This window comes from Pangasianodon hypophthalmus, chromosome 26 (genome assembly GCF_027358585.1).
Source record: "Pangasianodon hypophthalmus isolate fPanHyp1 chromosome 26, fPanHyp1.pri, whole genome shotgun sequence".
NCBI classification, from domain to species: Eukaryota; Metazoa; Chordata; class Actinopteri; order Siluriformes; family Pangasiidae; genus Pangasianodon; species Pangasianodon hypophthalmus.
Genome location: NC_069735.1, coordinates 2,827,748 through 2,851,152, shown reverse-complemented (window position 1 = coordinate 2,851,152; position 23,405 = coordinate 2,827,748). Strand labels below are relative to the sequence as shown.

The following is a 23,405-nucleotide window of genomic DNA, read 5'->3' as shown; positions in this document are numbered from 1 at the left end:
TGCTTCATCTCTAGCTAAAGAGAGTGATGCCGCGGCTCTTTAGTCCTTTTCTCTGTCTAGCTGTCTCACTTCCTCATCTTGACACTCTGCTCAAACAGATCAGCTTCCAAAGCTTTTCTTCTGTTAAAAGCCACTGTAACTGCGCTAGCAACACAGCCACTAACTTCTCACAGGAATAAAAAATAATAATAATACAGCACCAACCAATAATCACTTAACACATCACAAATATTTCAATATTAAATTTATTTAATGTGTTTCGGGGTGGTGGTTTCCTTTATGCAATGGCCAGAGAGCCCTTGATGACCCCTTGAGCAAAAAACTAAGCTGCTCTGAACTGTTCAGCTCTGTGGTGGAATTGAATTGTATCTCAACCTGCCAAATAAATAAGAGAGAGAGAGAGATCAGTTATAAAATGAAATCCATTTTAAATACTTAGTGTTCTTTTGATGAACATACCTTCAAATACAGCAGATATGTCTGATTTATTATTATTTTTTAATTTTTTTATATGTGTCTATGGCTGCAAATGTAAGCATTACTATTAACTCCTCATGATCTGAAACAGATTTTCTTTTTGTATAATTGTTGTGCGAAATGTTCTTGAATGAAATTACATTGTAATTGTCTTAGAATGTTTTCAGACAACACTGTTTTCAGACAATATTTCTAAAATTTGTCAATAAACCATTTCCGAATCGTTGACTCATTTTTAATCACATACATACAGCCTGGTTTTATGATTGTAAATGAGAGGTGGATGAAAAGCATTTTTGTGTTCTTTGTTTGCGGACACGCCCTTTACACAGTCAGGTGAGTTACCTGTTTGGTTTTGTTTTGTTTTCACTATCACACATGAAGAAAAAAGCACTCTGTCACTCTCTAAGATCACAAATCACTGTAAGTATCAAACTATTTTGGTGTTCACAGCTATAAAGCTATTCTTAATATTCAGTGGTGGAGTAAACATCTAATTCATGCACTTTACAAAATAGTCAGACTCATAACATTGTAGTTTCTTAAGCAGTATGGCTTTAATCTATGTAAGGCATTAAATACTTTGTATGGTACTATTATATGAAAATCAACCACAGGGGCATGATGGAGTGGAGTTTTAAACTGGTTTAAAGCATACTGTCCACTTTTCTTTTTATTTTCAGTCATGTGCAGTAGCATTGCTTGGCCAGATGATGGCGCATGTGCACTTAAAAACACTAGATGTACAATATATACATATTATATAGATGATATAAACAAAACATCAGTTTTGGTGTAGATCAATTCTGAAAAAAATCTCAGTAACTCCACACAGGACAGAATCAGCAGCTCCTGACGCATCCAACATTATGGTTACAGACACTGATTTATCCATGCGTCCTCCTGCCTGTCAGGGTTCGACATGCCTCCTCTGAGAAAATATGGGTCCAGAACATAAATTCTAGTTTGTGTTGTAGGCCTGATGCTATGCTCATTTACTCGTACTTGTAAAAATTGCTTCAGTAGGAAGCATACCATCCAATACCATGTGATAATCTAAGACGTAAGCCTACTGTAAGTTGTTGTGCTAATAAACAGACACAAAATGCCAGTAATATGGACATATTTCACGATTAATCATGGAATTCAAAGCAAAGTGTACGTGAAAAATCACGTGAAAATAAATGAATCTTGTGTAAAAAAGAACGAATGACATGTCAATCCCTCTCTGGTGAGTTATTATCCTTAAGTTTATTATCTGTTTCCATCAACATTTATCACATCTTTTCTATGGAGTGATGCAGTAGTGTCCACTGTAGTGGCTAATATGCAGTTACACCACTGAAACCAGTACATTTAAAAGAAAATGGCTATTGAATAGCTGTTCGCTGTAGGGACCACTATACGTCACAGGGTTAACAAAAAGTAAAAGCAGCCATCTTAGACCCAGTGACTTTATTAAGGTGGTCAGCTTAGACCTATAGACTGTAATGGTGTGAACAGGTTAGACCCAATGACTTTCTTTATTGGGGGGACTAGTTTAGACCCAGTGACTTTATTGGGGGGTGTTACGTTCTGGGGTATGTTCGCGTGTTTTTTGTGTTTTGTTCTCTCCCCCTTTTCTCTCGCCCTCCCTCTCTTTCTCTCTCTCTCTGCAGCGGTCGCCCCATTGGATAACGTTCCTGTCTGTCTCAATTAACCCCGCTGATGTCATCGACCGTGACATCCAATCAACCTCTGACCCCGCCTATTTAAAACCCGCTGCCATTCATTCAGAAGAAGTCGTTGTTGTCCTGGTTACGTTAAACTAAAACGCTGTTGTGTCTCTGTTTGTTCTGTGTAAAGTTACGCTGCCTTACTGTGTTTGTCCTTGTATGTCATTTGTTCCATGTTTCCCCGCTTTGTGATAGTCACGTGTTTGTATGGTAAATTTGTTGTTTGTTACCCTAGTTGTGACTCTGTTTGTGTTGGGGAAAAGGGGACAGGTAAGTACGTCACGTGACATACATGGTGCAGCACGCAGGAGGTCCGTTTGTATTAGACACACTAGGTTAGGAGCGAACACCACCCTCTGTACTTTTGGTTTGGCTAGTTAGTATAGGTAGTTAGAGCGTCCTGGACGCTGAAGATTTACTTTCTATCTTTGTTTGTAGTTAGGTTAGAGGGATAAATAGGTAGACTTGTTTTGTTTTGTTCATTTCTTTGCTTTGGTGCCGCTCGCGTCCCTTTTTCCCCTTTTGTGTCCTTTTCTGTATTACTGTAAATAGTTGTAAATATAACCACATTCACCCGACACTACATACTTCACTACTTGTATATTGATAAATAAATCACGTGGATTGTTTTTGCACTTCTGGTCACTGGTCCGTGATTACCCACACACCACTCATATTTTAATAATCCAATAAGTGTTATTCCCCACGTACCCCTAGACTAATTGGGGTTGTAACAGGGGGACTAGATCAGATGTGATGACTTTATTGGGGTGACCAGTTTAGACCCAATGGCTCTATTGGGGTGGCTAGGTTAGACCCATTGACATTATTGACGGGATCAGATTAGACCTGTTCACTTCATGGGTCTGACCAGGTTAGACCCAAAAGTAATAATAAATTATACTTGTGTTAGTTAGCTAAACTTGCTTGTTGCTGTTTGACAATCCTACAGATCCCTAAGGCCTACAGAACAGGTAACAGGGAGGAATACTGCCTTACATAACAGTGGTTTAACAGCACACTGACAGCAGCAAAGGCCAGATATTAGAAAATACTCCCTTCATACTAATGACTACACCACAACAGAGAGCTCCATCAAAATCATCAAGTTTGCAGATGACACAACTGTAACATCTCCAACAATGTTGAGACTATCTATAGAAGCAAAGTAGACCATCATACAGCACGGTGTGCCCATAACAACATTGAGCTTAATGCTGCCAAGATGGTTGAAATGCTGGTTGATTTCTGCAAACATCCCTCTGCCTGCCAACCCCTGACAATCAACGATGCAGCTGTGTTTGAGTCTCAAGATTGAGTCTTTCAGATTCTTAGGGACCACCATCACCAACTAACTGAAATGGGCCAACACAATCACCATCTTCAAGAAAGCACAGCAAAGACTGTTCTTTCTTTGACAACTCAGGAAGTTCAATGTCTCTCAACCAGTCCTGAAAAGATTTTACTCTACCATCATACAAAGTGTACTCACTACCCCCTTCACAGTCTGATTCCCCTCTGCTTCTTCCATCTGCAAGACCAGACTGCAGCAAGTGGTCCACTTGACAGAGAAGGTTATTGGCTGTAAACTCACCAAAATCAAGGACCTATACACCATCAGGGCAAAGAGGAGGGCAGTGAAAATTGCTGCTCGCACCAAATATCCAAGCAACCACCTCTTTGTCAAGCTGCCATCACAGAGGCACTACATGTCCATCATCACCTAACTACACACCACCTTCACAGTTTCTTTCCGGATGCTATCCAGTTACTCAACCACCCAAGTCCATAGCAACTCTTACTGAAACACCTCAAATTTTTTTGCATTGCAGTTTGCACACTCTGACGCCATGTCATATGTCTCTTGTCTCATGTGTCCTTTCTCTGTGTAATCATTTGTGTCTACTGCACTGTCTGATCCTGCTGTACTGTTTGCTTGTTGCTGCACTGTATGTTTCACATCCTGTTTAATGTCGCACACTGGCAAAAAAAAACCAAACCCTAATCCTGTGATCACAACTTATAGGCAATAAAATATTTCTGATTTTGATGAAATGAACGTTGAGATTTCCCAGAGATGTTGTAGTGGTGGTCTGTTATTATTTGGAGTAGCCTGTCATAGCAAGATTTACCATGTCAGTAAATCTTGGCCACCCCTCTTGGCAAGCTCATGTCTATAAACAAGAACAAACAATGTATTATATATGAAGACACACTTGTAATGTTTGTATGTTTTATTGATAATTCTCTTCTAGCACCAGCACTCAGGAGTTAAACTGGAAAAAAGGTCAAGTCTGGTTCACTTGCTCAAGAAGGTTAATGTCCTAGACAACTACATGGTACAAACATTTCCCTCACCCCTGTTAATTATCTCAGTAATAACTCAAATTAACTTTCCCGGCTCTATATACCACCAATCATTTCCTAAACCATTGTTTTGAAACACTTTTTATTACATTTTAAAAGCAGAAAATTTTATGATATACACATTGCTCCTTCCCAGCACCACACTAATTAGTACGGAAATGCATGACTTTTGAAAACAGGTAATAGCTTTAAAAAAACAAACAATTTGTTTTCTCCATATTTTAATGATATACCATACTTTCTCTTGATTGTATTTATTTTCAACATGACTATAGGAACTAGTCACTGCTGATTGACATTTTGCAGTTTGCTTTTATGATTTTTTTTCCCTGGATTTATATAATCAGGAATTTTTATTCTGTACTGGACCCATCTTGGGATAGGGTTGTGCCTTTTCCTTTGGTTTTCTATAGGCCTAGTAGGGAAATATGTGAGGTGTGTATTGTGTTATTATTACTAAATTGAAAATGTCAGACAATGTCCTTAAATAAATCTGGCTTGAAAAAAAATTCTGACTTGAATCATTCCTCTTAGAACTAACCCAAGTGATGAAACAGATCAATATGATATGCAAATTCATCCTTTTACAAAGAATTACCAGCATACACGAGTGCTTAATGTTAGCTAGAGAGGACTGTGTCACATCCAGTCTATAAAATCTCAAAAACGTTTGTGGGGAAGACCAGCTAGCTGCTGCACATATTTCTTGGATTGAAACACCCTTAAACAGAGCCCAAGGCATAGCTATACCCCTGGTGGAGTGAGCTCGTCCGAAGTGCTCTGGTCCTCTGTACATACTTATTCTTCTTCTGGGGATAAAAAGGTGGCAGATGAAAAGCCAGCAGACCCACTGCTTGACCTGAGCCAGACGGATCACTTACTTTAGGCACAAATGCCGGGTCAATTCTAAATGTTACTTCTTGAACACCCAGGGCAAACATGAGGAGTGCACTGATAAAGCTTGCAGGTCACTCACTCAGTTAGAGCAAGCAGCAAAGCTGTCTTTAAGGAAAGCAACTTTGAAGTAATGCTCCCAATGAGTTCAAAAGGGAGTGCCTTCAGGACCATGGACAGATACCAAGATCCGTTTGGATACTGGGTGTAACTGCCACGCTCCTTTCATAAATTGGCAGATTAGAGGGTGCTGACCTATAGAACCCGAGTCAATCCAATATGACTTGCCAAGATAGTAGCCAAATAAACCTTAACCGTATAAAATGCTCTGCTCTTATCCAGAAGGTCTTGCAGAAAACATAACACATCAGAACCTGAACATAAGTATGGGAAGACATTCTTATCTGCACACCATCTCTCAAATACTCCCCACTTGTAATTATGTAAAGAACATGTCAAGGGAGCCCTGAATTGTCTCAGTCACTTTCTTTTTCAATCACTCAATCTATTTCTGCCATCTATAGTCTTCCCAGCCAATACAGGGCGATCAGGATAATTGTAAGGCCGCATTCCAGGACTCTCTGCAATGTTGGCCCGATTAGGCCCAGCAGAGGGAATGCATACAATAACGGATCTGGCCACTCGTGGGCTAGTGCATCCACACCCAGTGGTGCACCGTCACCTGCCAGGGAGAGGAACAGAGGATATTACGTCTTTTCATGCAATGCAAAGAGATCTGCAGCCTGCCCAAATCTCTGCCACACGAGGATAAAATATTTTCTCTTTTTCTACACCAGTATGTGCCTTCGGCCCTTGGCCTCGATGCACCAGAGAACACTTTGCTTTCATTCAGATGCCTGTGCACTTTTGTTTTTCCTCCCTCAGAACAGACCTTGTAGGTGGAGGGAGAGAAATCTCTTTGGGGGGCACCTGGGGAACACAGGCCAATCTCTTGCACACACTGGACACTGAACTGTCCACAAGAACCATTCTTACATTTCTCGTCGCCGGCTTTTGGCTAGATCAGATGATAAGGCTGAGCTGGCGGTTTCTGGGGAGACAAACCTTGAATGCCTCTCCCTCCTTCTTCCGCAGATCAGGTGCAATGAACATGGCCTTTGGATCAACGGGAGCATCCAAAGACTCCCCTTTCTCTTTTTCAGAGAGTCCTGATAAACTCAGCCACAGTGATCTCTCTCCCACAAATGCCACACCCAACAGCTCAGTCTGATAAGCCGTGAGGAGAGATGTTGCATTCAAACTGCCAAAGGTGACGATTTATAGATCTTCTGGAAAAAAGAGGCAGCGAAGCGCCTCTGGTGGGAGACGTGACAGGAGCCTTTTCCTGTCATGAGCATTTTCCCATCTCTTTCAGCCCCTTTTCATAGCCAGTGATTGGACAATTTCACCATGGCCCTGCGACAAACCTCAAACAAGTCTATGTCCATCTGCACAGGGGTGGCTGAGCTCTCATCCTGTGCACTCAGTGGCCGGGACTGATTCAGGGGAAGAATAGTGTCCTTGTCATCATCCTCAAGGATAGTCGACAGCACCTGATCCTCAAACAGTGGGGGAAGGACAGGTAACAAACCAACTATCATATCTACCCATGTGCTCGGAGTTTGAGGACACTTCATCGGTTCCTCTCCGGGTTGGGAAAAGAGGCATAGGTCCTTTTTCCCCGCAACTGCAACTCGGAGTCTTCTTTCCCAAGATTTAGTTGAGAAAGAACCACGGTGGGGGCAACTGTCAGGATTAGATAGTGCAGCCTGGGCATGTTTCACACCCAAGCACGAGATGCAGAGACTATGCGAATCCTTTGCAGAGATCCATGCACCACATGCACATGGGTGAGGAGTATGGCCTTTTCCCCCTGGGCTGTCTGGCTTTTTTGCAGTTGTCATGATGGAGCCTGCACCCTCTTTGTATGGTAGGTCACGAGAATGATGAAATGGAAGGCAGCTGCTGTTTATATTCAGGGAGGCAAGACTCTCTGATCGCTGCAGCGATTGGGAGAGCAGTAAAGTATTTACGTTGCTGTGGTAAACATGTAAGTAACAGATTGTTAGTACTGAATTGAAATTTTTCACATTTACAATCATATTGAAAGAGACTTTTTGTAAAATTATGACCTGAATTTAGAGCAGGGATTCACATTCTCTCTCTCTCTCTCTCTCTCTCTCCAGAGCCACACACACAGAACCAGGAAGCCACACCTAGTGATTTCAGAGAAAACAAATCTGATCTCCGAATGCTGTTCTCTCTCTCTCTCTCTCTCTCTCTCTCTCTTTCTTTCACTCTCTCTTTCTCTCTCAGTGTGTGAGTGCAGGAAAATGGCTGAGGCCTTTATTCCAGTAGCTCAGGATCAGTTCAGCTGTCCAGTGTGTCTGGATCTCCTGAAGGATCCGGTGACTATCCCCTCTGGTCACAGTTTCTGTAAGGTGTGTATTAATGGCTGCTGGGATCAGGAGGTTGAGAAGGGCATCTACAGCTGTCCTCAGTGCAGAGACACTTTCACTCCCAGGCCTGTTCTACACAGAAACAACATGCTGGCTGAAGTGGTGGAGAAAATGAAGACTGAAGTTCAAGCTGCTTCTCCTGCTCACTGTTACGCTGGACCTGGAGATGTGGAGTGTGATTTCTGCACTGGGAGAAAACTCAAAGCCGTCAAGTCCTGTCTGATGTGTCTGACCTCCTTTTGTGAAACTCATCTTAAACCCCATCTTGAACTTCCTGCTTTGAAAAAGCACACCTTAATCGAAGCATCCTCACAACTCCAAGAGAAGATCTGCTCTCAACATAACAAACTGATAGAGATCTACTGTCGTACTGACCAAACGTGCATTTGTTCTTTGTGCATGTTGGATAATCACAAAGGCCACGATGTTGTATCACTTTCATCAGAGAGAACTGAGAAACAGGTGAGAACTAGAAATCTTTTCAGAATGAATTCATCTGAATTATATTTCTTATCTAGAATCAGCTGCTTTAGTCAGTTATCAGATTTAAATTGTGATTGCATTGGTTCAGTTCATCAGAATGATTTTAAAGTGGTGTATTGCATGTCAGTGTGTTGTGTTTCCACAAGTGTTAAATGAATTTGTCAGTAACTCAGTCAGTGAATTTTTGAGCAGCTGAACACCAGTTTTACAACTTAAACTATTCCACACAAGACTGTGAACTTTAACCAATTAGCTGCCATTAATATTCACCCACACATCATTTGTAACCATATGTGATTTGTGCTCCGAGTAAGCTAAAGGAGGAGCAGCTGAAATTCCAGCAGAGAATCCAGGAGAAGCAGAAGAAGGTGCAGGAGCTGAAACAGGCTGTGAACATGATTAAGGTGAGCAGTGAGCAGAGACAGAGCTGCTCCTACAAACACACACAACATGAACAACCATTCATCCAGAGTCATAGTAAGAGAGGGAAGTGTGTGTGTGTGTGTGTGTGTGTGCACGTGTGTGTTTCCTAATAGTCCCATGCTCAGACAGCAGTGGAGGACATTGAGAGGTTCTTTACTGAGATGATCAGCTTCATGGAGAAAAAGCGCTTGGAGGTGACGGAGCTGATCAGAGCTCAGGAGAAGGCTGAACTGCGTCGAGCTGAACGACTCCTGGAGCAACTGGAGCAGGAGATCACTGATCTTAAGAGGAGAGTCACTGAGCTGGAGCAGCTTTCACACACACACGATCACATCCACTTCCTCCAGGTAACACTCGCTGTAGTGACCAGTCCTCTTTAGTAAAAATCAACTTATTTTTTGTTTCTTTTTTTATGCTGTAAGTTGCAATGTGATATTTGTACCACACTGTTCAGTATGATGTAGATAAATTTAATTTAGCAGTCTGGTATAATGTCTAATAATGAATGGAATTAGCTTAGTTTGAAAACTAGCTACCTAGTTTGGTTATTGCACATTTTACAAAAGTTTAACTTTGATTTACATTTAGCTTGACAATTAATTACTTATGATGAATCTGATAATGAATGTTAATGATGGAGTGAGAGGACTTTACTTGTTACTGAACACAGTTCATTTGTTTGAGTGACGGTTGTTAATAGGATGAAAGCAGCTGCTTCTACATTTTAGTTTTCCTCAAAAATGCATAATAAATTCAGCTGTAATTATCAAACAATTAGTGAAGATGCCATGGAATTACTGTTCAGCAAACAAACATGATACCCTAAGCTTTATTTTTTTTAAATAGTATCTTGCTTTTGTAAGCAGCTTATTTCACCCACAGCGTGTCTTTGGTGTGATTTCTTCTGAGATCATTCGTTCCTCTCTCGTTCCTCACCTTTCTCCTTTTCTCTCTGTAGAGTTTCCAGTCTCTCTGTGTCCCTTCTGGACACGAGGATTCACCCAGCATCACTGTCCACCAACATCTCTCATTTGATGGACTGAGGAATTCTCTCTCAGATCTGAAAAAGCGATTTGAGGAATTCTGCGAGAAGGAATTCAACAAAATCCTTCCACATGGTAAGAGGAGCTGTTCCTGCTGGAGAAATACCATTATGGAAGTCTTTACTCCCTTATGAAATATTCACAAGATACACAGACATGACTAATGGGTCCCTGGAGGACTAGTTGTTAGGCAACAGCTCTCTCACCTTTGCCGCCTGGGTTCGATGCCCAGCCAGGGAACCAACCCCAGCCACTGGGGTTGTGTGCAACAGTGCGCTCTTAGTGCTGATCCCAAGCCTGGATAAAATTGGGGAGGGTTGCAGGAAGGGTATCTGGCATAAAAACTGTGCCAAATCAAATATGCGGACCAATGATCCTCTGTAGCGACCCCTAACGGAAGCAGCCGAAAGAGGAACAGCAACAGAGAAATGACTAACACTTTTAACACACTGATTTAAAATAAATACATACATTGTATCACTTTAAACTGTTTCCATGTTCTACAGAAGCTGATTCATTTTTGTCTTCATCTCCGTTTTGTTTCCACAGCTGCAGCAGTTCAGAAGATTTCACCATCGGAGCCAAAGAGCAGAGAAGATTTTCTGAAATGTACATCTAAATCACACACACACACACACACACTCACACACACACAACATATTCGCGTTTTTCTGTTTTGTTTTTTCTTTTATTTTAGATTTCCATTCTCCGACTCTGAATCCCAACACAGCACATCATAACCTTCATCTGTCTAAGAAGACTAGAGTGGTGAAATTCAGTGGGAGTGAGCAGTCGTACTCTGATCATCCAGAGAGATTTGACTACTATGTTCAGGTCTTGTGTAAGGAGAGTGTGTGTGGATGCTGTTACTGGGAGGTGGATTGGAGAGGTGTTGTAGACATCTCAATCTCATATAAAGAGGTCAGGAGGAAGGGACGGGATAAGGCCTGTTGGTTTGGACATAACAGTCAGTCCTGGTGTCTGTACTTCTTCCTCTCTCTCTTTCTATCACAATGACATTAAAACTGAGCTCGGAGTTCCATCATCCTCCAGAATAGGAGTGTATGTGGATCAGAACGCAGGAAGTCTGTCCTTCTACAGCGTCTCTGACACGATGAGGCTCATCCACAGAGTCCACACCACATTCACTCAGCCTCTATATACGCTGGGTTTGGGGTTTACTGGAAATCAACTGTAAGGTTGTGTGACCCAAAATAATGGTAGATTAATGGTTCCTGCCCATTTCCTGCTCAACTGCTCCTCATTTGTTATAAAATTTGTGATATTTTAGTAAGCATAGCCTATATGAATCCTGTTTGTAGTTTTTGCATAAATGTATAATAGTCAGTAGTGTAAATGTACAATAAATGTACAATAGTCAACTGCATTTTGCATATTTAAAAATATTTCCATATTTTTATTCATCATTGTTTTTATTGACAATCCACTACATTTAAATAGTATAAGTAGAAACTGTTTTGTATAAATCAACAGAAATGTGGCTGTCACTTCTGCGCCATTCAAGTTCAAGTTCACACTCCATGTGAGTGTTGCACAATCCGTCAACTATGCTACAGCAATTACTGAAAGCACAAACACACAGGTGAGAATGATCACGTGTTCAACCCACCTCCTCTCCGTTCATAGCTGATGTTCCACCACACCCCCGCTGCCACATATCCTCACGACTTGACTCAGGCCAGGGAGCTGTCCAGCTGGCAGCTGACTCCCTCCTCTCTGGCAGGAGAAGTAATCCACCACCACAGTCTGCCCGGAGTATTCTATACGTTAGACGTTGAAATGTCAATGGGGCTCCAAAAAAATCAAATGAAAGGGTGACAAATTGGTGTAACCCAAAGGAACTTGAAAAAGCAGTTTTTTCTCAGGATATTGAAGTCAATGGAATCGTGCCTTAGGGTCTCATCATATGACTGCACCAAGGAGAAATCCCTGAGGGGAATCTCCACAAAGGGTGGAGAGGCGGAGCCTTGATTAAGGGAAGAGGGCACAATGACGCTTTTTGAGTGGCCGGCGGATTCACCAGCTGACATTAATGACATGCCGCACATCACTGGCGAACATCGCCTGAATACCTGGCCGATAAAAACAGGCCATGAGATGGTTTAGGAGTAACCATCACCTCTACTTTATGGTTTTCCCCCAGGAATTTAATAATGACTAGCACCAGCAGATACTCTTGAATATCCCTGTGCACACACCTCGCATTCACCAATCGTGCATTTCCCAATGCCCCGCATTGAATCAGGCTTTGATGGACGGTGGTCTGGTTACACCCTGAGTCCACCAAGACCTAATGTGTACTCCCTTGTATACTCACTGATGCGTGGTACATTCCTGCTCGAACAGGGGAGGCCTGCGGCGCATCAGGGATCCACATCAAATTGTACACAAGTGCTCTGCATCAGGGATCCTGGAAATGCCCAGCTTCCCCGTATAAATATATAAAATATATAAATAAAAATTCACATATAAATAAATGTGAATTGATGTCTCTTAAAGATGTCAGGGAATGGGCTTGGATGCAAGTGCAGGTACTTTATTAAGAACCATAGCAAACAAAATCAAAACATTATCCGGTGATGTGGTCAAAAACAGGCACAGGTCCAAACAGAATAAACTGGGTTAGGCAAGATCAAGAACTGACAACAGAATAGAGTCAAAACCAGAAGAGCACACAAAAAACAAAGGCTTGGTAACGACTAGTACAGAAAGACACGCATATACTTCACAATGAATGAATGAACTGAATGTCCTTATATACTTTGAACGTGCTGAGATGTGATTGAGTCTAGGTGTGTGACATCAGTAATCAGGTGAATGATAACGTGAGTGTGTTTGGGTGTTCTAGTCCTTAGCGGCCATTTCTGTAGGCCGTGCTGTGTGTTGGGTATTGTAGTTGAACACAGTTTGTGGCGCCGACATGACAAAAGAATGTTCAATCTCCTCCACGTGTACCATTTCAATTAAGGATCCAGTAACATGTTCAGGAATTCATATAATATAAGATGGAAGGGAAAGATGTGTTTCCAACTTTGAGGAGATTTTTGAATAAACAAGAAATAAATGTAATTCCTGAGAGAGCTGTCTTTTCTTTTCAAGGCAGAAGGCATCTCTAGACTTACGTATGCTTCACACGTTTTGTATGTTAATGAAGCTTTGGCTTTAAAAAATGATAAAATAGTCTAAAACTAAAACGACCTAGTCTTTTGGCTTAGTGGTTAGCACGTTCGCCTTGCACCTCCTAGGTTTGGGGGTTCGAGTCCCGCATTCTCACTGTGCTTCAGGGGCTTCCTCCAGGTTCCCCGGTTTCCTCCCCCAGTCCAAAGACATGTGTTGTAGTTATTTCCAAATTGTCCGTAGAGTGTGAACCTGTGTGTGTGATTGTGCCCTGCGATGGCCCCCAACTTGTGCCGTGAGATTGTTGTTTTCTTCTTTCTTTTTCTTGAATGTTTTAATTTTTTTTACGGATCGTGGCTTGTACTTGTTGACACGATGTCACTGTGGTGTCACTGTGGATGATCTTGTGGGCCTCATGGCTGGATGAGCTGCGGTCCCTGCTGTGTTTTTCTCTCCACTCTGGACGTCTATCTGAGAGACCGCACATTGTGCAGTTAAGTGTACTCGCTATGGACACTCCCCAGTGGCAACAACGTTCTCTGCTACCTATTTCCAAGCTTTATTTTTTTTCGTAATGTCTCTATAGACATTTAATGAAAGATTAGGTATGACAAGAAAAAAGATAAAAGATCATTTTAATACAGTATTTGTGTTTTCAAAGTTTTATTAGTTTGTAATATTTTTAGTTTACACAGGATGGTTACCAAATTAGAAATAATTTTATTTACTGTCAAATTTTAAAAAAAAGAAGTGTTTCCATTTTTACATTAATTTCCATTAATAACATCAATTTAATTAAAACAGTACTTTTTCTTTTAGGAATAACCTTGCTAAAAGTAATCACGTCAGAGCAGTGGAAGTGAGAGAGACAGACAGCAACTGAAAAACATGCAGTGTACCCGGATATACATTTTATTTCACTGGAAGTGTACACATACACTTTCACAGTAATGGCTTCATCAAGGAAGTATGCAGTGGGGTCCCACGCTGGCTGCTACAGAGGAACAGCAAGAGCTTTGCTCTTCAGCATTACAATTACAGGCCTGAGTGGCTATTGGTACTGTTCTACTAAAGTGTATTTCAAACATTCATGCAACATTTTGGACTGAAACAGCAGACAATAGTGAGTAGTATTAACAACAAGCTAACATTAGTTATATGAGCGATAGCGCTAATGTTTATGATAACCTTCTCAAAACAGTGATTAGTATGGTCGGTGTTATAGATTTAATCAAGTACTGTGACTAAGCTAATTTAACTAAAACTATAAAAGACTTAAAAACTGATTTAAAGGTAGAGAAGGGATACTTTACACTGTTCACATGTTCATTTGGCGTCACTTTGTAAACAGGGGAGGAACTGTTAGTTGAGAAGATTACCCCCAAGTATAAATGATAGATAAATTAAAAGCAAAATGAAGAGGAAATAGAGTGAACCTGAATTATTAGTACAATTATTAAGAATGCTGTAGTCTACATTACCAAAGATGAAGGATTAATTTCCCAATCTGGCAATGTTCACTTTATTACTCAAACAGCACTACTGCACACCAACACACTACAGTCTGGAAATAAAAGTGTTCAATGAGCTTTAAAAACAAGATCCAGGATGGAAAAACGTCATTTATACAGATGAGGAAGAGCTTCAGTAAACTTTATGAACTTCCAAACTTTTTCCTCTCTAAAGGTTCACTACCCCGATGATTATTTGCACGAAATTACCAGGCTCAAAATGACCTGAAATAGAGTTAACAATATTTCTCTAATATTTCACAAAGACATTTTACATTTTTAATAACAGATTGATTTTTGTCTAAGTTTTATTATCAGCCATTTTGCAGGTCAGACTGTTTAAGTAACAAACATTATAGCCTAGTACTGAACATAGAAAAATCACACAATATTAATAATACTAATGATTTAATGGCAGTGATTGATGGTGATTGTAGCTTAGAGTGATTAAATGTTAAAGAAATTTTTCTGTCTTCAGACAGAAAACTGAAGAGTTTCCTTATTTTGTGTCTTTCTGTGAGAATCATATCCCAAGAAATACAGTATCTAAAACAAACACTACAGCAATATTTTCCACTTATGATGTTGTGGAAAATGTTAAAGTGACAAATGTTTTTAACCACATTGACTGAAGCGTTAACAACAGAGCCTTTTTATTATTATGATGCGAATTTAGAGCTCGCTCGCTCTCTCTCACACACACACACACACACACAGAGAAACAGGAAGCTACGGCAACTGGTTCTAGAGAAAACGAAACTGATCTCAGAGTGCCTCTCTCTCTTTCTCTCTCAGTGTGTGAGAGCAGGAAAATGGCGGAGGCCAGTATTTTACATCATATTTCAGTAGATCAGTTCAGTTGTCCCTTGTGTCTGGATCTCCTGAAGGATCCGGTGACTATCCCCTGTGGTCACAGTTACTGTAAGGTGTGTATTAATGACTGCTGGGATCAGGAGGATGAGAAGGGCATCTACAGCTGTCCTCAGTGCAGAGACACTTTCACTCTGAGGCCTGTTCTAGGCAGAAACAACATGCTGGCTGAAGTGGTGGAGAAATTGAAGAAGATTGAAGTCCAAGCTGCTTCTCCTGCTCACTGTTACGCTGGACCTGGAGATGTGGAGTGTGATTTCTGCACTGGGAGAAAACTCAAAGCTGTCAAGTCCTGCCTGATGTGTCTGACTTCCTTTTGTGAAACTCATCTTAAACCCCATCTTGAACTTCCTGCTTTGAAAAAGCACACCTTAATCGAAGCCTCCTCAAAACTCCAGGAGAAGATCTGCTCTCAACATGACAAACTGATGGAGATCTACTGTCGTACTGACCAAAGGTGCATTTGTTCTTTGTGCATGTTGGATTCTCACAAAGGCCACGATGCTGTATCACTTTCATCAGAGAGAACTGAGAAACAGGTGAGAACTAGAAATCTATTCAGCATGAATTCATCTGAATTATATTTCTTATCTAGAATCAGTGGCTTTAGTCAGTTATCAGATTTAAATTGTGATTGCATTGGTTCAGTTCATCAGAATGATTTTAAAATGGTGTATTACATTTTAGTGTGTTGTGTTTCCACAAGTGTTTCCACAAGTGTTAAATGAATTTGTCAGTAACTCAGTCAGTGAATTTTTGAGCAGCTAAACACCAGTTTTACTACTTAAACTATTCCACATAAGACTGTGAACTTTAACCATTTAGCTGCCATTAATATTCACCCACACATCATTTGTAACCATCTGAATATATGTGATTTGTGCTCAGAGTGAGCTAAAGAAGGAGCAGCTGAAATTCCAGCAGAGAATCCAGGAGAAGCAGAAGAAGGTGCAGGAGCTGAAACAGGCTGTGAATATAATTAAGGTGAGCAGTGAGCAGAGACAGAGCTGCTCCTAGAAACACACACAACATGAACAACCAGTCATCCAGAGTCATAGTAAGAGAGGGAAGTGTGTGTGTGTGTGTGTGTGTGTTTCCTAACAGTCCCATGCTCAGACAGCAGTGGAGGACAGTGAGATTATCTTTACTGAGATGATCAGCTTCATGGAGAAAAAGCGCTCAGAGGTGACGGAGCTGATCAGAGCTCAGGAGAAGGCTGAAGTGCGTCGAGCTGAACGACTCCTGGAGCAACTGGAGCAGGAGATCACTGATCTTAATAGGAGAGTCACTGAGATGGAGCAGCTTTCACACACACACGATCACGTCCACTTCTTCCAGGTAACACTCAGTATAGTGAGGAGTTCTATTTACATTGCTGCAAATCAACATATTGCTCTAAACTTTATTTTTTAAATAGTATCTTGCATTTTGGGGCGGGAGGGGGGGGGCACGGTGGCTTAGTGGTTAGCATGTTTGCGTTGCACCTCTGGGGTTGGGGACTTGAATCCTGCCTCTGCCCTGTTTGCGCAAAGTTTGCACATTCTCTCCATGCTTCGTGGGTTTGTTCTCGGTACTCCGGCTTCCTCCACCAGTCCGAAGACACGTGTTGTAGGCTGATTGGCATTTCCAAATTGTCTGTAGTGTGTGAATGTGTGTGTATGTGATTGTGCCCTGCGATGGGTTGGTACCCCGTCCAGGGTGTCCGCTGTCTTGTACCTCAAGTTCCCTGGGATAGGCTCAAGGCTTCCCGCAACCTTGTGTAGGATAAGTGGTACAGAAGTTGGATGGCTCTTGCTTTTGCAAGCAGCTTATTTCACCCACAGCGTGTCTTTGGTCTAATTTCTTCTGAGATCATTTGTTCTTCTCAGGTTCCTCACCTTTCTCCTTCTCTCTCTGTGTAGAGTTTCCGGTCTCTCTGTGTCTCTTCTGGACGTGAGGATTCACCCAGCATCACTGTCCATCAACATCTCTCATTCGATGGAGTGAGGAATTCTCTCTCAGATCTGAAAAAGCGATTCGAGGAATTCTGCAAGAAGGAATTCAACAAAATCCCTCCACATGGTAAGAGGGGCTGTTCCTGCTGGAGAAACACCATGATGGGAGTCTTTACTCGCTGAGGGATTATTCACAAGATACACAGAAATGACTAACACACTAGTGTCTGTAGCAGTCAGAAACATAATTTGCAACAGCTAGACACACTAATTTAGAAAGTGTCAACTTTAACGGTGTATATTCTTGTTAAGTGCTACACGTTCCCTCCCAATTTTACTTTCACTAACCCCACTGCTGAATAAGCTGCAGATATGTGCCTCAAACCAATCTCTGTTGTTGCCTCTCACACACCCAGAAGCTTTCATGCACAAGCCAGAGGCCGCACTACCAGTAACCTCATCTACCCTCTTCTGTTGTCTCAATCTCAAACAGTGGTGGTAGGTGGGCTCTGGAACTGCCAGTCTGCTGTAAAGAAAGCTGATTTCATCTCAGCTTTAGCTTCCTATTACTCTCTTGACTTTTTGGCACTAACTGAGACCTGGATCTCTCCACAGAACTCAGCTACACCGGCTTCCTTATCCTCTTTTCGCACACTCCACGAGAAGCTGGCAGGGGTGGTGGTACAGGTTTGCTGTTGTCTCAGAGATGGTGCTTCACATCACTCTCCCTGTCTCATCTCAACATCTCATCCTTTGAATTCCATGTAGTTACAGTTACCTCTCCAGTCGACCTTCTCATCGTTGTCATCTACCGACCTCCTGGTCCCCTCGGGGCCTTCCTTGAAGAAATGGACTTGCTCCTCAGTCTTTTCTCTATTCACACCCCTCTTACTGTCCTTGGAGACTTCAACCTCCCTGCTGACAAGCTCCAGTCCTCTTGCCTTCTCCCTCTTCTCCATTCCTTTTCCTTCACTTTCAACAGCTGTCCTCCTACACATAAAGAAGGTAACACCCTTGACCTCATCTTCAGCCGCCCGTTTCCTACTACAGACTACTACAGATCTATGCTACCCCTCTCCACATCTCTGACCATCTCTTGGTATCCTTCACCATCACCCTCCCTATCCTCCCTAAAACCACCAGCCATCTATACCTCTCTTCCACTCGTAAAAACCTCCACTCTATCTCCCCTTCCTCCTTAGCTTCCTGCACCCTATCATCCCTTCCTGTCCCTGACTCCTTTTCCTCCCTACCATTGGAGCTAGCCACTAACACTTTCCTCTCTTCACTTTCCTCATCCTTGGACCTCCTCTGTCCTCTATCCTCTAAACCCAGGAAGATTTCCAGCCCTGCTCCTTGGCTATCAGATGTGTTACGCAGTAATCTGAGAGAATTAAGAACAGCAGAGAGGAAGTGGAAGAAATCGCAACTTGACATAGATCTGGTCTCCTACCGTGCTCTCCTGTCCAAATTTTCATCTGAAGTGACTTCAGCTAAGACTGCCTTCTACAAAGAAAAGCTGGAATCCTCTGCACAAGATCCTCGCAAGCTCCACAACATCTTTTCTTCACTACTCAACCCTCCGGCTCCTCCTGCTCCATCCTCCCTGACTGCTGAAGACTTTGCCACTTTTTATGATGAGAAGATTGGAAAAATCTGCCAGACATTCACTTCTACTCCTACTCCTACACTACACACTGAGGATTCTCCTTCTCATTCGCTGACACAGTTTTCTAAACTAACAACAGAAGAGATCCTGCAAGTCATCTTATCCTGCAAACCTACCACCTGCCCATTGGATCCAATCCCTTCCACAATGCTCCAGACCATCTCTCAAGACCTCCTCCCCTTCATCACCACTATCATCAATGGCTCCATAACATCTGGTCATGTACCAACCTCATTCAAGAGAGCAAGAGTTATTCCCATCCTGAAGAAACCCACTCTAGATCTCTCTGATAGCAACTACCAACCGGTATCACTTCTCTCTTTTCTTTCTAACACCCTTGAACGAACTGTCTATAATCAGCTGTCTTGCTATCTCTCACAGAACGACTTCCAAGATCCCAATCAGTCTGGCTTCAAACCGGCACACTCCACCGAGACTGCCCTTCTGGCTGTCACTGAAAAGCTACATGCCACTAGATCAGCCAAACTGTCTTCAGTCCTCATCCTCCTTGACCTTTCAGCAGCGTTTGACACAGTGAACCACAAGACTCTCTCGTCCACCCTCATGGGCCTAGGAATTCATGGTGCAGCACGGCAATGGTTTGCTTCCTACCTGGAAGATCGGTCATATCGGGTAACATGGAGGGGATCCACATCTGCTCCTCGCAGACTCTCCACTGGTGTTCCACAAGGCTCAGTACTTGGTCCTCTCCTGTTCTCTCTCTATACTCGATCTCTTGGTGTGGTCATATCCTCACATGGGTTTTCATACCACTGCTATGCAGATGACACTCAACTCATCCTCTCCTTCCCTCCCTCAGACACTCATGTTTCTGCTCGGATATCAGCATGTCTGGCAGACATCTCATCATGGATGAGAGCTCATCAGCTGAAACTTAATCCCACTAAAACTGAACTGCTGTTCATCCCAGGTGATTCAGCCCCATCTCAAGGTCCTTACAATCTCCCTAGACAATTCTCTGATCTCGCCTTCGGTTACTGCACGCAACCTTGAGGTAACCATGGACAATCAACTGTCCTTCTCCTCTCACATTGCTAATCTGACACGCTCATGTCGATTTCTCCTTTATAACATCAGAAGAATTCATTCATTTCTTTCTACACAGGTCACACAAGTGCTTGTTCAGTCCCTTGTCATTTCAAGACTGGACTACTGCAACTCACTCCTGGCAGCTCTGCCTCTGAGCGCCATTCGTCCTCTGCAACTGATTCAGAATGCAGTTGCACGATTGGTTTTCAACCTTCCTAAATTTTGCCCTACCACCCCATTGCTGCGCTCCCTCCACTGGCTTCCTGTAGCTGCCCGCATTAGATTTAAAACACTGATGCTTGCCTACAAAGTCAAAAACGGACCAGCACCCACTTATCTCAAAGCACTTATCACACCCTGCACTGCACCATGCTCCCTCCGATCCTCTAGCACTGCTCGACTGATCCCACCATCTCTCAGGGTAGAAGGAAGGCATGCATCGAGACTTTTCTCTGTTCTGGCACCAAGGTGGTGGAATGAACTTCCCCTAGATGTCCGAACAGCTGAGTCACTGGCAGTCTTCAAACAATGTCTAAAGACTTACCTCTTCATAAAGTACTTAAGTTAGCACTTTCACAAAAAAAAATCCCCAACAGTGTTTTGGACTGATGGTATTCCTAGTTTGTGACCTAGTGAGCCAATATCGGAATGTATTTTTGATAGACTTCAAAGCAGTATTGTAAGTCGCTCTGGATAAGGACGTCTGCCAAATGCCATAAATGTAAATGTAAAATGTAAACTAAAACTCTGATTTAAAATGAACACATTCACTGTATCACTTTAAACTGTTTCCATCTTTTACAGAAACTGATGATTCATTTTCATCTTTATCTCTGTTTTGTCTCCACAGCTGCAGCAGTTCAGAAGATTTCACCCTCAGAGCCAAAGAGCAGAGAAGATTTTCTGAAATGTACATCTAAAACACACACACACACACGCACACACACAACATCCAACATGTTCACATTTTCCAGTTTTGTTTTTCTCTTTTATTTTAGATTTCTGTTATCTGACTCTGGATCCCAACACAGCAAATCATTACCTTCATCTGTCTGAGAAGAACAGAGTGGTGACATGCAGTCTCAAAAAGCAGCTGTACTCTGATCTTCCAGAGAAGTTCGACTCCTGTAGTCAGGTGATGTGTAAGGAGAGTTTATGTGGACGCTGTTACTGGGAAGTGGAGTGGAGAGGTGTTGTGTCCATCTCAGTCTCCTATAAAGAGATCAGGAGGAAAGGAGCGGGTAAAGAGTGTGAGTTTGGACGAAACAGTCAGTCTTGGAGTCTGTGCTTTTCTTCTTTTTCTTCCTCTCTCTCTTTCTATCACGACGACATGAAAACTGAGCTTGGAGTTCCATCATCCTCCAGAATAGGAGTGTATGTGGATCAGAACGCAGGAAGTCTGTCCTTCTACAGCGTCTCTGACACAATGAGGCTTGTCCACAGAGTCCACACCACATTCACTCAGCCTCTATACGCTGGGTTTGGGGTTTCTGGAACTGTGAGGTTGTGTGACCCAAAATAACGGTAGATGAAAAATTCTTGCTTTTTTCCTCATTGTTCCTCAGTTGTGATAAAACTATAACTTTAACGCGATAAACGTTTAAACATTGGGTTTAGACTCGGTCTGGGATCATCAGCTACACTGTTGTACAGAATAAAACTATTAAAAAGGTGAACACTTTGTTTAGCTCTGCTGTGTTGAAATTACACTGTAAGTTAAAAATAACGAAACTGATCTTAGTTTGAGTGAGATTACTCCTACAGTAAAGAGTGCTGTTTTTAATTAAATTGATGCCACAGCATCTCAGAAAGACATCCCGAGTGGAGAGAAAAACACAGCAGGGACCGCAACTCATCCCTCCACGAGGCCCATGTTATCATCCACAATGACAGCTAAGGTGACTTTTTACTATTAACTTCTCAAACATCTCAAGAGATATTGTGTCTACAAGTACAGGCCACGAACCATAACAAAATTACATCTCTGAAACATTCAAGAAAAAGAAGGAAAACAGAAAACAACATTGTGCTACTAATAAGTATAATTAAAAAAAAAAAAGGACTAGACTGTTTTAGTTTTAGACTGTTTTGTTACAGCCAGTTTTTAAAGTGCTTTCCGAAAGAGTTTATACTCAACTGATTCAAATGCTTTACGAAATCAAGAATTAAACTTTCACTATCAAAATGTGATGATTGTCCAGTCTAGTACAGTCTAATATCATTTCCTATGTCTTTTTTTCATAAAACCAGATTGTGTTTTGTCCAGTATGTCTTGACCAAATCATTAATTCTTTTTTTTTTCTTTCCATACTAAGGCTTTTCTGATGTAAAAATCATAATCCGCAGATGATGTGACAGAAAATAGTGCATGAAATTCTGTGTTTAATTGACCCCCACTAAGAGACTCTTGAGTCTTATTAATATAAATAAAATAATTGAAGACAATTCTTGTGCTTTTGCATCAATTTATTGAATATTTTAACACAAAACTAATTTTTAAGTACAAAACTGCTAATGCAGGTAACCGAGTTAACATGGTAAAATTGTACCCGGCCAAATTGCTCCATTGGCTTCAAATCCTAAAAATATTAGCACAGTAAAATACTTTGTCTTGAGTATGTCCACATTTTCTGTCTTTGTCTCTCCTCACTCATGTATATTGTATATTGTACAGTTATTATACTTATTCTTCCATTTGAACATTTGTTCAAGCTCTTGTGTGTGTTGTATTATGTCTATTACACATCAGCAGTTTACCTCGCCATACACTCCATAAGCATTTCAGTGTGCACATGTCTCAACAAACTGTTTAAATGATCAATAAACTTGACTTAAAATAATGAAAAATCAGCCAACTGCTATTTCATGTGTTTGTCAAATTCTAGACTAAAGGAAAAACTACAACTTTCTATTTTTTCTATTCCTTACAGGTTATGTGAGTAATAACACCAGACCACAAGGTGGCAGTAAAGCATCAATATTCACCAAGGAACAAAACTATAAAAGCCAAACTTAATGAGATAATATTTTCTTTACTGTTATATTCCCATACTATTCTATAAATTCTGAATATGAACTCATTTCTCCATTTTTATTTAAAAGCTGAGTTACTTGTAATATATTTGCTTCCACCCATTGGTTAAGGTATAAACATTTGGGGGGTTTTTTTGTTGTTGTTGTTGTTGTTTTTTGTATTTAATATTTTCCAAATGAAGCTTTAGATCTAAATTAAATGAGTCACATTAGCCTTTACATCTAAAGACTTTTTACAGCTTTCTTTTTTCTCAGTCCATTCAGTATTTTAAAATAAAGATCCATTTCTACGTTATATTCTTGTGTCACTGGAGCTTTCTCTGTCCATTTACATATAAG

The 23,405-nt window shown here is 41.5% G+C and overlaps 1 protein-coding gene across 1 annotated transcript; it reads left to right on the top strand.

The window, feature by feature from the left end:
* The first annotated feature begins 7,786 nt into the window (after nucleotides 1-7,786).
* LOC113535480 (E3 ubiquitin/ISG15 ligase TRIM25) lies at nucleotides 7,787-22,127 on the top strand. Its single transcript, XM_026928790.3, has 12 exons — nucleotides 7,787-8,374; nucleotides 8,932-9,012; nucleotides 9,777-9,936; nucleotides 10,411-10,470; nucleotides 10,559-10,782; nucleotides 11,509-11,648; nucleotides 15,259-15,919; nucleotides 16,269-16,364; nucleotides 16,485-16,718; nucleotides 17,282-17,441; nucleotides 20,884-20,943; nucleotides 21,032-22,127. Exons 1-12 carry the CDS (start codon nucleotides 7,787-7,789, stop codon nucleotides 21,553-21,555), a joined length of 2,988 nt encoding a protein of 995 aa, XP_026784591.3. The 3' UTR covers nucleotides 21,556-22,127.
* The last annotated feature ends 1,278 nt before the right edge of the window (nucleotides 22,128-23,405 follow it).

Excerpts from the sequence above, each read along its gene's own strand:
- LOC113535480 (XM_026928790.3), top strand. The coding sequence starts at position 7,787 with ATGGCTGAGGCCTTTATTCCAGTAGCTCAGGATCAGTTCAGCTGTCCA. Across the intron at positions 9,937-10,410 it reads CAACAAAATCCTTCCACATG|CTGCAGCAGTTCAGAAGATT; the intron begins GTAAGAGGAGCT and ends TTGTTTCCACAG. Across the intron at positions 10,471-10,558 it reads CAGAGAAGATTTTCTGAAAT|ATTTCCATTCTCCGACTCTG; the intron begins GTACATCTAAAT and ends CTTTTATTTTAG.